Source organism: Scyliorhinus canicula, chromosome 21 (assembly GCF_902713615.1).
Source record: "Scyliorhinus canicula chromosome 21, sScyCan1.1, whole genome shotgun sequence".
Taxonomy (NCBI): domain Eukaryota; kingdom Metazoa; phylum Chordata; class Chondrichthyes; order Carcharhiniformes; family Scyliorhinidae; genus Scyliorhinus; species Scyliorhinus canicula.
This window is the reverse complement of record NC_052166.1, coordinates 70,576,015-70,594,082: the sequence shown is the minus strand read 5'-3', so window position 1 is coordinate 70,594,082 and position 18,068 is coordinate 70,576,015. Positions and strand designations below refer to the sequence as shown.

At 43.3% G+C, this 18,068-nt stretch overlaps 2 protein-coding genes across 5 annotated transcripts in view; one reads left to right on the top strand and one right to left on the bottom strand.

Moving 5' to 3' along the window:
- adamtsl2 (ADAMTS-like 2) overlaps nucleotides 1-18,068 on the top strand; it is a 122,051-nt gene that overhangs the window by 7,911 nt on the left and 96,072 nt on the right. For all 4 annotated transcript variants that reach the window (XM_038781867.1, XM_038781865.1, XM_038781864.1 and 1 more), the window contains one exon: nucleotides 680-822. In XM_038781867.1, coding sequence (XP_038637795.1) covers nucleotides 745-822 — 78 coding nt within the window. In that variant the 5' untranslated portion in view covers nucleotides 680-744. The remainder of the gene's footprint in view (nucleotides 1-679; nucleotides 823-18,068) is intronic.
- The window catches only part of mymk (myomaker, myoblast fusion factor), a 130,273-nt gene that overhangs the window by 79,364 nt on the left and 32,841 nt on the right, over nucleotides 1-18,068 (bottom strand). The gene's annotated exons all lie outside the window — the stretch shown is intronic.

Genomic DNA, 18,068 nt, shown 5'->3' with positions numbered 1-18,068 from the left:
GTAAACAACATTTTTCTTTCAATCGGGCTGAAACTTCTGTACTTTAGGCATTTTTCCTTGTTCTGTCTTCCACCACCTCAATTACTGCTGTGTCCTCACCAAGCGTCTGGCAATTCCTGGGATCCTGGGAAACCTGTGCAGCCACAATTAAATTCCAAACCATGTTGTTATTACTCTAATTGTGCACTTTACACACAAATTAACAAACCATCACGGTAGCATTGTGGTTAGCATCAATGCTTCACAGCTCCAGGGTCCCAGGTTCGGTTCCCGGCTGGGTCACTGTCTGTGTGGAGTCTGCACGTCCTCCCCGTGTGTGCGTGGGTTTCCTCCGGGTGCTCCGGTTTCCTCCCACAGTCCAGAGATGTGCGGGTTAGGTGGATTGGCCATGCTAAATTGCCCGTAGTGTAAGGTTAATGGGGGGATTGTTGGGTTACGGGTATATGGGTTACGTGGGTTTAAGTGGGGTGATCATTGTTCGGCACAACATCGAGGGTCGAAGGGCCTGTTCTGTGCTGTACTGTTCTATGTTCTATGTTCTATCTCTGAGTTGTTGGAAGTTGGCACCTCTGCTTCCATGCTTTTAACCCCAATACACTCCCAAACTCCTGTGTTTGTGCAAATCAAAATTCAGTCCATTATTTCAAAATAAATATAATTTCTCTTTTCTTTTCCCTAGCAAGTGGCCCAGACGTCCAATAGTTTAGAAGAAGGATTGGATAATATTGCCTATTGGTGGGGTGAATGGACCAAGTGGACAGGATGCACCCGGAGCTGTGGAGGAGGCATCAAAACACAGGAAAGACACTGTCTGAAACAAAGGTAGATGTCAACATGCAGCCAGTGCTTATTTTGTTATTGACTGACAACATTTATGCATCTGCTCAATAAAGTTTCCTCAAAAAACAACCTGTGAATGCTGGAAATCTGACATTTAGAAAAAATGCTAGAAACATGCAACCAATCACTGACTATCTGCAAAGAGAAAACGCAGCTCAAAGTGTTGGGTATGACCGAGCCAGAAGTAACAAGTCAGTTGGATTATTTTATCTATTCCCGCAACATTTTGTCTTCGCCACTTGGCAGGTCATTGGCCAACTCCCAAACCTCTTGTAGTCAACCTTCAGCTAACTCCGACATGGTATCAAAGCGCAGTCCAAGGTGCTTGACCCTTTCCTTTGTTCAGTGCTGAAAATGTAACTCTTATCAGAAGGTTACTGTAAATGGCATGGTCATTCTTGTTACTCTCATTTTAATCTCTTTCAAAGTCCAACAAAGCCATGTGCGACGTGAACTTATTCAGATCAAATGTATATGGAACATTTTTATTTTTGTGTCTTTGCCAGAAAAGTTCATCCATTCTGGTTTCAAAATTATCATTTTTTTCAGAAGGACATTATAGGCCAGTTAGCTTAACTTCTGTCATCGTGAAAAAAGCTGGAATCAATTTTTGAGGAGGTTCTAGTAGGGCATGTAGAAAATCTTAATACATAATCGGGTAGAGTCAACATTCTGAAAGGAACAGCACGGTAGCATGGTGGTTAGCATAAATGCTTCACAGCTCCAGGGTCCCAGGTTCGATTCCCGGCTGGGTCACTGTCTGTGCGGAGTCTGCACGTCCTCCCCGTGTGTGCGTGGGTTTCCTCCGGGTGCTCTGGTTTCCTCCCACAGTCCAAAGATGTGCGGGTTAGAGAAAAGAGGCCTAATTTGTACCATCTCTCCTCATGACTTAACCCCGGAAGTTCAGGTATCATTTTTATTAACCTGCGTTGCACTCTCTCCAAGGCCAAAATATCCTTCCTAAAGTGTGGGGCCCAGATCTGCTCACAGTGACTCCAACTGGGTAACCAGGGATTTGTGAAGCTGCAGCATAACTTCTGTTTCCTATACCCCAGTCCTCTGGGTATAAAGGCCAGCATTCCATTAGTCGTCTTGATTACTTTCTGCACTTGTTCCTGGCATTTTAAAGATCTTTGCACCTGTAACCCCCAGTCTCTTTGGACATCACTGAGCTGTTCCTCTGTGGTTCCATGGGGCTTCGTACTGGGTCTGTTGCAGTTTGTGGTACATGTCAGTGATTTAGACTTGAATATAAAGGAGGTTTGCAGATGGTAGAGAAATCCATCGAACCCTTGTAGCGTAGAAGGCGGCCATTTGGCCCATCCAGTCTGCCGTGATCTAGGCCTACTCCCCCGCCCTATCCCTGTAACTCTGTAACCCCACCTAGCCTGCATATCTTTGGACTGTGGGAGGAAACCCACAGACTTGGGGAGAATGTGCAAACTCCACACAGTCACCCAAGATCGTAATTAAACACGGGTACTTGGCACTGTGAGGCAGAAGTGCTAACCACTGTGCGCTGCCGTGTCATATAATGTGGTTGATCATAATAAAGCTGAAGGATGATGTCAATTGGCTGGTCCAGTGGGAAGACAAATGGTAAATAGAATTCATTCTGGAGAAATAAAATAAATCGGAGCAAAATTCAAAAGAGAATTGAGGGCGAATCAAAAGAGAGAAATATTGGGAGCAAGACAAACGTTGAGAAAAAGACTAACTTAAAAGGCTCTGTGCCCTAATGCACGGAGCATTTGCAATAAAGTGGATTAACTAATCGCGCAGATCGATGTAACTGGGTATGATATAATTGGGATTAAGGAGACATGGCTGCAGGGTGAACAGGGATGGGAACTGAATGTCCCAGGGGTCTCAGTATTTAGGAAGGACAGGCATAAAAGAAAGGGTGGTGGCGTGGCACTACTGGTTAAAGTGCAAATTAACACAAAGTGAGAAAGAATATTAGCTCTGACAATGTGCAATCTGTATGGGTAGAGTTGAGCAATACCAAGGGGCAAAGAACATTAGTGGGTGTCACATATAGACCCCAAAACTGCAGTGGTGATGAACATAGAACATAGAACAGTACAGCACAGAACAGGCCCTTCGGCCCTCGATGTTGTGCCGAGCAATGATCACCCTACTTAAACCCACGTAACCCGTATACCCGTAACCCAACAATCCCCCCATTAACCTTACACTACGGGCAATTTAGCATGGCCAATCCACCTAACCCGCACATCTTTGGACTGTGGGAGGAAACCGGAGCACCCAGAGGAAACCCACGCACACACAGGGAGGACGTGCAGACTCCACACAGACAGTGACCCAGCCGGGAATCGAACCTGGGACCCTGGAGCTGTGAAACATTGATGCTAACCACCATGCTACCGTGAGGCCGTGATGTTGGGTATGACATTAAATATGAAATTAGAGATGCATGTAATAAGGGAATATTGGTGATCCTGGGTGATTTTAATATTCACATAGATTGCTCAAATCAGATTAGCCACAATGTCGTAGAGAAGGAATTCCTGGAGCGTATACGGGATGGTTTTCTTGACCAATATGTGGAGGAACCAACCAGCGAGCAGGCCATCTTCGACTGGGTACTGTGTAATGAGAAGGGAATCATTGCCTTGCTGTGCGAGACCCCTTGGGGTTTTGGGACCATAACATGATAGAATTTCTCATCAAGATGGAGAGTGAAGTAGTTGATTCGGAGACTAGGGTGCTGAATCTTAATAAAGGAAACTATGAAGATATGAGGTGTGAATTGCCTTGATAGATTGGGGAGAGTTACTTAAAGGGAGCGTTTGACAAAGTCCCACATAAGAGATTATTGTGCAAGATTAAAGCGCATGGGATTGAGGTGGATAGAAAACTGGTTGGCAGAGAGGAAACAGAGTAGGAATTAATGGGTCCTTTTCAAATTGGCAGACAGTAAATAGTGGGGTGCTACAGGGATCAGTGATGGGACCCCAGCTATTCACTATATACTATATATTAATGATTTGGATGAGGGAACAAAATGTAACATCTCAAAGTTTGCAGATGATACCAAGTTGGGTGGGAGGGTAAAATGTGACGAGGATGCAGCACCGTACAGTGGTTAGCACAGTAGCTTCACAGCTCCCAAGGTCCCAGCTTCGATTCCCCGCTGGGTCACTCTGCGGAGTCTGCATGCTCTCCCAGTGTCTGCGTGGGTTTCCACTGGGTGCTCCGGTTTCCTCCCACAGTCCAAATATGTGCAGGTTAGGTGGATTGGCCATGATAATTTGCTCTTGGTGTCCAAAAAGGTTAGGTGGGCTTACAGGGATGGGGTGGAGGTGTGGGCTCATTTGGGTGCTCTTTCCGAGGGCTAGTGCAGACTCGATGGGCCGAATGGCCTCCTGCACTGCAGATTCTGTGAACCTACAGCATAATCAGGCCAGGTTGGGCGAATGGGCAAATCCATGTCAGATGCAGTACAATTTGGATAAGTGTGAGGTTATTCACCTTGGAAGCAAAAACAGGAAGGCAGATTACCACCTGAAGCAGGGATGTGTTGCTGCAATTATACAGGGCCTTGGTGAGGCCACACCAAAATATTGTGTGCAGTTTTGGTCTCCTTTTCTGAGGAAGGAAGTTCTTGCTCTCGAAGGAGTGCAGCGAAGGTTACCAGATTGATCGCAGAGATGGCGGGACTGTCATATGAGGAGAGATTGACTAGGTTAGAATTGTTCTCGCTGGAGTTCCGAAGAATGAGGAGTGGATGTCAGAGAGATTTATAAAATTCTGACAGGTAGATGCAGGGAAGATGTTCCCGATGGTGGGTCCAGAACCAGGAGTCACAATCTGAGGACTCGGGGTCAACCATTTCGGTCAGAGATGAGGAGACATTTCTTCACCCAAAGAGTGGTGAGCCTGTGGCATTCATTACCACAGGAAGTTGATGCTAAAACATTGAATATATTCATTGAAACATTGAATATATAGTGTTTAAAACGGCGAGAGGAGAGCCGGGAGCAGAGAGGAGCAGACCTGCGTGGGACACTACGCTGCAGGGACCACAGCTGCTTGTCTGTTTGTTTCAAATTGAAAAAAACACAGTAAAGTGACATCACAGGAGACTGTGACCTGATTGGCTGAAAGGCAGACTGGGCTAAATTTGAATATGTTGTGGAGTTACTAGTTTTAATTTGATTTAAATTACTATTTTAAAGTTGATTTGAATTACTAATTTTTAATTTTTTAATCTCACTTCAATAACTATTTTGTGTTGATTTAAATTACTATTTTTAAGTCGATTTAAATAACTTTTTAATTTTAATTAAATAACTTTTTTAAAATTTCAATTAAAGAACTATTTAATTTGTTGTCAGATCAAGCAAGATAAATACTCAGGGATAAAGCTGATTAAATAGTATACAGGAAATTGGATATAATCCGACACAAAAACATCTGTCTAAAGTTTAATTTCAAAAGTTTAATTTAAAGGAATAAACCATGGCAGGACAGCTCCAAGGCGTGGTCTGCTCCTCTGGCTCCATGTGGCAGGCTGGGGACAGTTCCAGTCCCCAGGGTCAGCATGCAGGAATTTTCTCCGGTTACAGCTCCTGGAAGCTCGAGTTTCAGAGCTGGAGCGGCGGCTGGAGACACTGGAGCATTCGCGAGTCGGAGAGCATCGTGGATAGCGCGTATAGAGAGGTGGTCACACCGCAGGCTCAGACTCCGCAGGAAGGGAATGGGTGACCACCAGACAGAGCAAGAGAGCGAGGCAGGTAGTGCAGGAATCTCCTGTGGCCATTCCCCTGCAGAACAGATATACCGCTTTAGATACTGTTAAGGGGAACGGCCTCAGGGGAAAACGGCAACAACCAAACTCGTGGCACCACGGTTGGTTCTGCTACAGAGGGGAGGAGTGATAAGTGTGACCGTGCAATAGTTATAGGGGATTTAATTGGAAGGGGAATAGACAGGCATTCCTGTGACTGCAAACTAGACTCCAGGATGGTATGTTGCTTCCCTGGTGCTAGGGTGAAGGATGTCTTGGAGCGGGTACAGTACATTCTGGAGGGGGAGGGTGAACAGCCAGTGGTCGTGGTACACATCGGTACAAACGACATAGGTTAAAAAAGGGATGAGGTCCTAAAAGCAGAATACAGGGAGCTAGGAAGGAAGTTAAGAAATCGGACCTCGAAGGTAGTGATCTCAGGATTACAATCGGTGCCAAGTGCTTGTCAGAGTAGAAATGACAGGGTATATAGGATGAATACGTGGCTGAAGGGATGGTGTCAGGGGAAGGGTTTCCGATTCCTGGGGCATTCGGACCGGTTCTGGGGGAGGTGGGACATGTACAAACTGGACGGGTTACACTTGGGCAGGTCTGGAACTGATGTCCTTGGGGGGGGGGGGGGGGGGGGGGGGGCTATTTTCCAGAACGGTTTGGGGAGTGTTTAAACTAATGTGGCAGGGGGATGGGAACCGAGGCAGGAAGTCTGAAGGCAGTAAAACAGGGACAGAAACAAAAGGCAGTAAGGAGGAAAGTGTAAGACCGAGAAGCCACAGTCAAAAATCAGAAAGGGTAACAGTACAAGGTACAGTGACTGAGGAGAGCTCAGTGAATATTCCCAGTAATAATAAAAGGAATAAAATGGGAAGTAAAAACATAAATGGAAAGCGACACAGCAGGTTGTTACATGAAGATATGGGTTCAACGACCTTGAAAATTAGAAAAGTTAAGAGGAAAAATAACTTGGGAGATGTTACTGATGGAGAGTTACTGATCCAGGTGTTAAGATTCAAAACAGGGGTATAAAATCCAACATAAGTGTACTTTACCTGAATGCTCGTAGTATTCGGAATAAGGTAAATGAGTTGATGGCGCAAATCATCGTGAATGACTATGATTTAGTGGTCATTACTGAAACATGGTTAAAGGATGGTCACGACTGTGAGTTAAATATCTACGGGTATCCAACTATATGGAAGGACAGAGTGGATGGTAATGGAGGTGGTGTAGCTCTGTTATTTAAGGATGACATCAGGCAATAGTAAGGGATGACATCGGTGCTATGGTTGATAAGGTTGAATCCATTTGGGTGGAAACCCGGAATAGTACGGTGAAAAAGTCACTGATGGGAGTAGTCTATAGGCCACCAAATAGTAACATTATGGTGGGGCAGGCAATAAACAAAGAAATAACTGATGCATGTAGAAATGGTACAACAGTTATCATGGGGGTTTTTAATCAACATATCGATTGGGTTAACTAGGTCGGTCAAGGCAGCCTTGAAGAGGAGTTTATGGAATGTATCCGCGATAGTTTCCTAGAACAGTATGTAATGGAACCTGAGGGAACAAGCAGTCCTAGATCTGGTCCTGTGTAATGAGACAGGATTGATTAATGATCTCATAGTTAGGGTTCTTCTCGGAAGGAGCGATCACAATATGGTGGAATTTAAAATACAGATGGAGGATGAGAAGATAAACTCAAACACTAGTGTTTTGTGCTTAAACAAAGCAGATTACAATGGGATGAGAGATCAACTAGCTAAGGTAGACTGGGAGCAAAGACTTTATGGTGAAACAGTTCAGGAACAGTGGAGAATCTTCCAAGCAATTTTTCACAGTGCTCAGCAAAGGTTTATACCAACAAAAAGGAAGGATGGTAGAAAGAGGGAAAATCAACCGCAGATATCTAAGGAAATAAGGGAGAGTATCAAATTGAAGGAAAAAGCATACAAAGTGGCAAAGATTAGTGGGAGACTAGAGGACTGGGAAATCTTTAGGGGCAACAGAAAGCTACTTAAAAAGCTATAAAGAAGAGAGTCAACTTGCTCAGAATATAAAAACAGATAGTAAAAGTTTCTACAAATATATAAAGCAAAAAAGAGTGGCTAAGGTAAATAGAACATAGAACATAGAACACTACAGCGCAGTACGGGCCCTTCGGCCCTCGATGTTGCGCCGATCTGTGAAACCATCTGAAGCCTATCTGACCTACACTATTCCATTTTCATCCATATGTCTATCCAGTGACCACTTAAATGCCCTTAAAGTTGGCGAGTCTACTACTGTTGCAGGCAGGGCGTTCCACACCCCTACTACTCTCTGAGTAAAGAAACTGCCTCTGACATCTGTCCTATATCTATCACCCCTCAATTTAAAGCTATGTCCCCTCGTGTTGGTCATCACCATCCGAGGAAAAAGACTCTCACTGTCCACCCTAACTAACCCTCTGACTATCTTATATGTCTCTATTAAGTCACCTCTCAGCCTTCTCTCTAACGAAAACAACCTCAATTCCCTGAGCCTTTCCTCGTAAGACCTTCCCTCCATACCAGGCAACATCCTAGTAAATCTCCTCTGAACCCTTTCCAAAGCTTCCACATCCTTCCTATAATGTGGTGACCAGAACTGCACGCAGTACTCCAGGTGCGGCCGCACCAGAGTTATGTACAGCTGCAGCATGACCTTGTGGTTCCGAAACTCAATCCCCCTGCTTATAAAGGTTAGCACACCATATGCCTTCTTAACAGCCCTATTAACCTGGGTGGCAACTTTCAGGGATTTATGTACCTGGATGCCGAGATCTCTCTGTTCATCTACACTACCAAGAATCTTGCCATTAGCCCAGTACCCTGCATTCCTGTTACTCCTTCCAAAGTGAACCACCTCACACTTTTCCGCATTAAACTCCATCTGCCACCTCTCAGCCCAGCTCTGCAGCTTATCTATGTCCCTCTGTATCCTATAACATCCTTCAGCACTATCCACAACTCCACCGACCTTCGTGTCATCTGCAAATTTACTAACCCATCCTTCTACACCCTCTTCCAGGTCATTTATAAAAATGACAAACAGCAGTGGCCCCAAAACAGATCCTTGCGGTACACCACTAGTAACTGAACTCCAGGATGAACATTTGCCATCAACCACCACCCTCTGTCTTCTTTCAGCTAGCCAATTACTGATCCAAACCGCTAAATCACCTTCAATTCCATACTTCCTTATTTTCTGCAATAGCCTACCGTGGGGAACCTTATCAAACGCCTTACTGAAATCCATATACACCACATCAACAGCTTTACCCTGATCCACCTGTTTGGTCACCTTCTCAAAAAACTCAATAAGGTTTGTGAGGCATGACCTACCCTTCACAAAACCGTGTTGAGTATCGCTAATCAACTTGTTCTTTTCAAGATGATTATAACCCTATCTCTTATAACCTTTTCCAACATTTTACCCACAACCGAAGTAAGGCTCACAGGTCTATAATTACCAGGGTTGTCTCTACTCCCCTTCTTGAACAAGGGGACAACATTTGCTATCCTCCAGTCTTCCGGCACTATTCCTGTCGACAAAGACGACATAAAGATCAAGGACAAAGGCTCTGCAATCTCCTCCCTGGCTTCCCAGAGAATCCTAGGATAAATCCCATCTGGCCCAGGGGACTTATCTATTTTGACATTTTCTAAAATTGCTAACACCTCCTCCTTTTGAACCTCAATTCCATCTAGCCTGGTCGACTGAACCTGAGTGTTCTCCTTGACAACATTGTCTTTCTCCAGTGTAAACACTGACGAAAAGTATCCATTTAATGCTTCCCCTATCTCCTCTGATTCCACACACAACTTTCCACTACTATCCTTGATTGGCCCTAATCTTACTCTAGTCATTCTTTTGTTCCTGATATACCTATAGAAAGCCTTAGGGTTTTCCTTGATCCTATCCGCCAACGACTTTTCGTGTCCTCTCCTCGCTCTTCTTAACTCTCCCTTTAGGTCCTTCCTGGCTAACTTGTAACTCTCAAGTGCCCTAACTGAGCCTTCATGTCTCATCCTAACATAAGCCGCCTCCTTCCTCTTGACAAGTGCTTCAACTTCCTTAGTAAACCACGGTTCCCTTGCTCGACAACTTCCTCCCTGCCTGACAGGTACATACTTATCAAGGACACGCAGTAGCTGTTCCTTGAAAAAGCTCCACATTTCGATTGTACCCATCCCCTGCAGTTTCCTTCCCCATCCTATACATCCTAAATCTTGCCGAATAGCATCATAATTGCCTTTCCCCCAGCTATAATTCTTGCCTTGCGGTATATACCTATCCCTGCCCATAGCTAAAGTAAACATAACCGAGTTGTGATCACTATCACCAAAGTGCTCACCTACATCTAAATCTAACACCTGGCCTGGTTCATTACCCAGTACCAAATCCAATGTGGCCTCGCCCCTTGTTGGCCAGTCTACATACTGTGTCAGAAAACCCTCCTGTGCACACTGCACAAAAACTGACCCATCTATAGTACTCGAACTATAGTATTTCCAGTCAATATTTGGAAAGTTAAAGTCCCCCATAAGAACTACCCTGTTACTCTCGCTCCTGTCAAGAATCATCTTTGCATTAAATATTGCTCCTTTAGAGGATGAGAAGGGATATTTAAATATGGGAGATGAGGAAATGGCTGAGGAACTGAACAGGTTGTTTGGGTCAGTCTTCACAGTGGAAGACCCAAATAACATGCCAGTGACTGATGGAAATGAGGCTATGACAGGTGAGGACCTTGAGATGATTGTTATCACTAAGGAGGTAGTGATGGGCAAGCTAATGGGGCTAAAGGTAGACAAGTCTCCTGGCCCTGATGGAATGCATCCCAGAGTGCTAAAAGAGATGGCTAGGGAAATTGCAAATGCACTAGTGATGATTTACCAAAATTCACTAGACTCTGGGGTGGTCCCGGTGGATTGGAAATTAGCAAACGTGACACCCACTGTTTAAAAAAGGAGATAGGCAGAAAGCGGGTAATTATAGGCCAGTTAGCTTAACTTCGGGAGTAGGGAAGATGCTGGAATCTATCATCAAGGAAGAAATAGTGAGGCATCTGGATAGAAATTGTCCCATTGGGCAGACGCAGCATGGGTTCATAAAGGGCAGGTTGTGCCTAACTAATTTAGTGGAATTTTTTGAGGACATTACCAGTGCAGTAGATAATGGGGAGCCGATGGATGTGGTATGGCTGGATTTCCAGAAAGCTTTTGACAAGGTGCCACAAAAAAAGGTTCTTGCATAAGATAAAGATGCATGGCATTAAGGGTAAAGTAGTAGCATGGATAGAGGATTGGTTAATTAATAGAAAGCAAAGAGTGGGATTAATAGGCGTTTCTCTGGTTGGCAATCAGTAGCTAGTGGTGTCCCTCAAGGATCCGTGTTGGGCCCACAATTGTTCACAATCTACATAGATGATTTGGAGTGACGAAGGGCAATGTGTCCAAGTTTGCAGACGACACTAAGATGAGTGGTGCGCAAAAAGTGCAGAGGATACCGGAAGTATGCAGAGGGATTTGGATAGGTTAAGTGAATGGGCTAGGATCTGGCAGATGGAATACAATGTTGACAAATGTGAGGTTATCCATTTTGGTAGGAATAACAGCAAAAGGGATTATTATTTAAATGATAAAATATTAAAACATGCTGCTGTGCAGAGAGACCTGGGTGTGCTGGTGCATGAGTCGCAAAAAGATGTTTACAGGTGCAACAGGTGATTAAGAAGTCAAATAGAATTTTGTCCTTCATTGCTAGAGAGATGGAGTTTAAGACTAGGGAGGCTATGCTGCAATTGTATAAGGTGTTAGTGAGGCCACACCTGGAGTATTGTGTTCAGTTTTGGTCTCCTTACTTGAGAAAGGACGTACTGGCACTGGAGGGTGTGCAGAGGAGAATCACTAGGTTAATCCCAGAGCTGAATGGGTTGGATTACGAGGAGAGGTTGAGTAGACTGGGACTGTACTCGTTGGAATTTAGAAGGATGCGGGGGGATCTTATAGGAGCAGATACATTTATGAAGGGAATAGATAGGATAGTTGCAGGCAGGTTGTTTCCACTGGCGGGTGAAAGCAGAACTAGGGGGCATAGCCTCCAAAATAAGGGGAAGTAGATTTAGGAGTGAGTTTAGGAGGAACTTCTTCACCCAAAGGGTTGTTAATCTATGGAATTTCTTGTCCAGTGAAGCAGTTGAGGCTCCTTCATTAAATGGTTTTAATATGTATATAGTTTTTTGAAGAGTAAAGGGATTAAGGGTTATGGCGTTTGGGCCGGAAAGTGGAGCTGAGCCCAAAAGATCAGCAATGATCTCATTGAATGGTGGAGCAGGCTCGAGGAGCAGGATGGGCTACTCCTGCTCCTAGCTCTTGTATATTCAAGAGGCGGCTAGATATAGGCAAGGGAATGATAAGATTCTAAAAAGTATAGGATGCATGTCCCCAGATCCCTGGAGTTAATAAGGTGGTTAAGAAGGCATAACAAACACTTCCCTTTGTTGACTGAGGTGGAAGAATGCGGCGGCTTTGCTACAATTAGACCACAACTAGAGTAAAGTTCAGGTTAGTACATGATAGGAAGGATATGCTCTTGCTCATGTTAATCTATTGGATATTAATTATTGTGCAAACCAAATTCCAAAGAGAAACGGCTCGTGTATCACAACCTTTTTATTACGACCACATACCATAAAGAAAAGTCAACGGAATTCAGAAGTGTTGTATCTTGTAATTGTGAAGTTTATTCAATTTAAGGTTACCGGTTGTTCTTGAGACACTGCTGAAACTCAGTAGAAATTCAAGTTTAAAAACTTGTCAGGTGCAAATAAGAATTGTTTTATTTGAAGTTCATTGGTTACAACTTGAAAATGATTTAAAAGGTAGTTTGTAGACAAATTGATTTTCTTCAAAGAATCACAGGAATTATCTTCTGAGACAATAGCCTGAACACAACTTTAAAAGTCAAAGGCTGAAGTCAAAGTATGAAAATGAAATAGGAATACAGAACTCTTTTCTAATTCTCTTCCTTTACTTTCTCTATCTCTCTCTTTCTGTCTTTCTTCTCTTTGTCTCTTTCCTGTCTCTTTCTCTCTGTCTCTTTCTTTCTGTCTTTTTCTGTCTTTCTTTCTTTCTGTCTAAAATGGTGGCCAAATCATCCATGGATATACTATTTCATATCTGTCTTAAGCGATCCGATCACACCCCAATATAATCCTAATTGGTTTAAGCTATATTCAAAACACATTTGATTTGATAACAAGCCGTCCATCCTCACGATGCAACGCCACTTCCAATTGTTGCTTATCTGCAACAATTAAGACGTTATGTCATCTCATCATACTATAATTTCGAAAATATAATTGAAACTGTTTTTTGACACAGTCTAAAATGTTTCGGCTTGCATACGTTATGGAATGTGGTTCAGGCTGTTATCACAAGTGGCCTGAAATCAGAACAATGAAGCCGTTAATGCTTCCACCTTAAATTCAGCCATGCCCTTGGAAAAATGTGATGTTTTTATCAGTGGTTCTGTGTTTCCCAAACTCGTGTCTGAGTTTGGAAATTGTATGTTTCTTTCATTTTAAAACTGGGATTTAATATTTATGCTTTAAACAGCTTTTTTACCTATATTAAGTGTATTTAAAATACCTGACTTCTACAAGAAGCCACAAATTCCAATAACTCGTGAGATTTTCTATTTATTCATAAAAGAAATAAAACTTAAGCACACCAGATTCTAGTTACGCAGTTAAGATTTGCTTCACAAAACATCCCTCAAAAAGAACCTCACTTGCTTAAACATGCAGTTAAACTCCCTGTAGGCAACAGTTGCCCAGTTCTCTCATGCTTCGACAAAGTTATCAAACTCAAAACATTAGCTCCATTCTCTCTCTACAGGTGCCTGCTAAAATTATTCAGCATTTTCTGTTTTTGACTCCCTTAAAGGTGTTTAACTATAAAATTCCAGTAATATTACCACAAGGCGATTCTGTTGTTGCTGCAAGAAAGGTATACCGTAGAACTTCTCAAACCTACTTCCATTCTGCTGGGGAAATTCAAGAAACAAAAAGCAAAACCCTTCTTTCTGAAAAATTGACAACTTTTGTGGCAGAGCTGGAATGGCTGCTTCAAACTTTGCCTTTTACCAACTCTTTTTCCTGCACAAAGCTATATCCCAGTAAGTCTCACATTGCTGCACTCAACACAGCTGATCATCTCTCCTTAAATATCCTTTGTTCTCTCCCATCATCGAATCATTCTCCTTAGCACCTCTTTGAACTTTGGGGAAAAATGTTCTCCCTGTTGCCCCACTATTGCGTTAAATAAAATGTAATGACCCTTCCTTGTTTATTTATGATCTTTCCAACTGCTTGTTTACTTAGAATCCACTTAACCCTGCCTATTTCAAACACATACCGTTAATACCTACACTCCTTTCATGTCTCAAACCCTTCCTGACAATCAGCCCACATTTTAATTAAGTTATTTTCACACACCGGCAACTCACAAGCATGCTGTGCCGAATAACGCATTAGACCCCAAAATTATTAAAAATAATAACATCTCTCGTCACATCAAAGATCGTACAGAAGAAACTTTCAAGGATGTTGCTGGGAATGGAGAACTTCAGCCAAGAAGAAAGATTGGTCAGGTTGGAATTGTTTTCTTTGGAGAAGAGGCTGAGGGGAGATTTAATTGAGCTGTATAAACATATAAGGAACCGAAATAGACTCTTCCTATCCACTCTGTTTCCGTTAGCAATAACATGAAGGTATATTGGAGAAGGATTGGAGAGGAGTTTGTTTTCATCCAGAGGCTGGTGGGGTCCTGGAACTCACCATCTGTAAAGAGACCAAAATGCAACATTTCTAAAGATACTTTCATATGCACTTGTCGTGCATTGCCTCCTGGAGGTGGGATTAGATAGAATTTACAGTGCAGAAAGAGGCCATTCGGCCCATCGAGTCTGCACCGGCTCCTGGAAAGAGCACCCCACCCAAGGTCAACACCTCCACCCTATCCCCATAACCCAGTAACCCCACCCAACTAAGGGCAATTTTGACACTAAGGGCAATTTATCATGGCCAATCCACCTAACCTGCACATCTTTGGACTGTGGGAGGAAACCGGAGCACCCGGAGGAAACCCACGCAGACACAGGGAGGATGTGCAGACTCCGCACAGACAGTGACCCAAGCAGGAATCGAACCTGGGACCCTGGAGCTGTTAAGCGATTGTGCTATCCACAATGCTACCGTGCTGCCCCAACTGGCTAACTCCTCCGTTCCAGCATGGACACGGGTCATTCCTATATCATATATCTTTCGATGTGGGAGATGGTCCCGCCACTGTCAATGGGATTTCCCATTGAATCCACCCCACGCTGCCCGGAAACCGGCCAAGGGGATTCACCGCCGGCGGAACATAAGAACATAAGAACTAGGAGCAGGAGTAGGCCATCTGGCCCCTCGAGCCTGCTCCGCCATTCAATGAGATCATGGCTGATCTTTTGTGGACTCAGCTCCGCTTTCCGGCCCGAACACCATAACCCTTAATCCCTTTATTCTTCAAAAAACTATCTATCTTTACCTTAAAAACATGTAATGAAGGAGCCTCAACTGCTTCACTGGGCAAGGAATTCCATAGATTCACAACCCTTTGGGTGAAGAAGTTCCTCCTAAACTCAGTTCTAAATCTACTTCCCCTTATTTTGAGGCTATGCCCCCTAGTTCTGCTGTCACCTGCCAGTGGAAACAACCTGCCCGCATCTATCCTATCTATTCCCTTCATAATTTTAAATGTTTCTATAAGATCCCCCCTCATCCTTCTAAATTTCAACGAGTACAGTCCCAGCCTACTCAACCTCTCCTCATAATCCAACCCCTTCAGCTCTGGGATTAACCTAGTGAATCTCCTCTGCACACCCTCCAGCGCCAGTACGTCCTTTCTCAAGTAAGGAGACCAAAACTGAACACAATACTCCAGGTGTGGCCGCACTAACACCTTATACAATTGCAACATAACCTCCCTAGTCTTAAACTCCATCCCTCTAGCAATGAAGGACAAAATTCCATTTGCCTTCTTAATCACCTGTTGCACTTGTAAACCAACCTTCTGTGACTCATGCACTAGCACACCCAAGTCTCTCTGAACAGCGGCATGCTTTAATATTTTATCGTTTAAATAATAATCCCGTTTGCTGTTGTTCCTACCAAAATGGATAACCTCACATTTGTCAACATTGTATTCCATCTGCCAGACCCGAGCCCATTCACTTAACCTATCCAAATCCCTCTGCAGACTTCCAGTATCCTCTGCACTTTTCGCTTTACCACTCATCTTAGTGTCATCTGCAAACTTGGACACATTGCCCTTGGTCCCCAACTCCAAATCATCAATGTAAATTGTGAACAATTGTGGGCCCAACACGGATCCCTGAGGGACACCACTAGCTACTGATTGCCAACCAGAGAAACACCCATTTATCCCAACTCTTTGCTTTCTATTAATTAACCAATCCTCTATCCATGCTACTACTTTACCCTTAATGCCATGCATCTTTATCTTATGCAGCAACCTTTTGTGTGGCACCTTGTCAAAGGCTTTCTGGAAATCCAGATATACCACATCCATCGGCTCCCCGTTATCTACTGCACTGGTAATGTCCTCAAAAAATTCCACTAAATTAGTTAGGCACGACCTGCCTTTTACGAACCCATGCTGCGTCTGCCCAATGGGACAATTTCTATCCAGATGCCTCGCAATTTCTTCCTTGATGATAGATTCCAGCATCTTCCCTATTACCGAAGTTAAACTCACTGGCCTATAATTTCCTGCTTTCTGCCTACCTCCTTTTTTAAACAGTGGCGTCACGTTTGCTAATTTCCAATCCACCGGGACCACCCCAGAGTCTAGTGAATTTCGGTAAATTATCACTAGTGCATCTGCAATTTCCCTAGCCATCTCTTTTAGCACTCTGGGATGCATTCCATCAGGGCCAGGAGACTTGTCTACCTTTAGCCCCATTAGCTTGCCCATCACTCCCTCCTTAGTGATAACAATCGTCTCAAGGTCCTCACCTGTCATAGCCTCATTTCTATCAGTCACTGGCATGTTATTTGTGTCTTCCACTGTGAAGACCGACCCAAAAAACCTGTTCAGTTCCTCAGCCATTTCCTCATTTCCCATTATTAAAACTCCCTTCTCATCCTCTAAAGGACCAATATTTACCTTAGCCACTCTTTTTTGTCTTATATATTTGTAAAAACTTTTACTGTCTGTTTTTATATTCTGAGCAAGTTTACTCTCATACTCTATCTTACTCTTCTTTATAGCTTTTTTAGTAGCTTTCTGTTGCCCCCTAAAGATTTCCCAGTCCTCTAATATCCCAGCAATCTTTGCCACTTTATATGCTTTTTCCTTCAATTTGATACTCTCCCTTATTTCCTTAGATATCCACGGTCGATTTTCCCTCTTTCTTCCGTCCTTCCTTTTGTTGGTATAAACCTTTGCTGAGCACTGTGAAAAATCGCTTGGAAGGTTCTCCACTGTTCCTCAACTGTTCCACCATAACTGAGGATCCTGCCAGAAAATCCCCCCCCCCCCCGAGGTTTCTACCTTTCCATTCCTCAACTTTACCATCCTTCCCTTTTCTTAACTGATTAGTATTAATAGTTTTTCTTCTGTTCTGTGAAAGTACTTTAAGATGTCTTGCAGAACATGAGGGGAGCATTCTGAAGGTGTCATTACAAATGGTGGGAGATGGATGCTTGAGGCCATTGAAACCACTGAGTGAACAGCATTGGAGCAATGCTGATTTTGCACACTGGTTTAACATAGGGAGAACAAACAGGCAGTTTATTTTACATAAAGATAAAAGCAGATGCGGATGCTGGAATCCGAAACTAAAACAGAAAATACTGGACAACCGCAGCAGGCCTTACAGTGCCTGTGGAGATAGAAAGGAACTAATGTTTTGTCAAAGAGTCATCCAAACACGAAACATTAGCTCTCTTTTCTCTCCTCAGATGCTGTCATACCTGTGAGATTATCCACTATTGTCTGTATGAGATTTACATCTGCTTTTTCTTTTGCTAGCCCGCATTGCCTGATTTTTCTAGGTAGTGTAAGACCCTGAGTGTTGAGTATTATCATACTGGTGGGTATTTAGTATCATTAAGGTCACATCTGTATCAATCAGTGTTTAACAGAGTATTTTGTTGATTGCTTGCACATAGAGATTCAACATTTGAGAGTCATAACAATGTTTTACATCTGTGAGTGAGCCATATAATACGTTGGTACAAGTACAGACTTTAGAGATGCTTGTCAGAACAAAAATAATTAATATTATAAATTGTAACTTTAATAAATATTAATATTCAAAATAATAATGAAAACAGTAATCAGGGAAGGAATCCAGGGTTATGG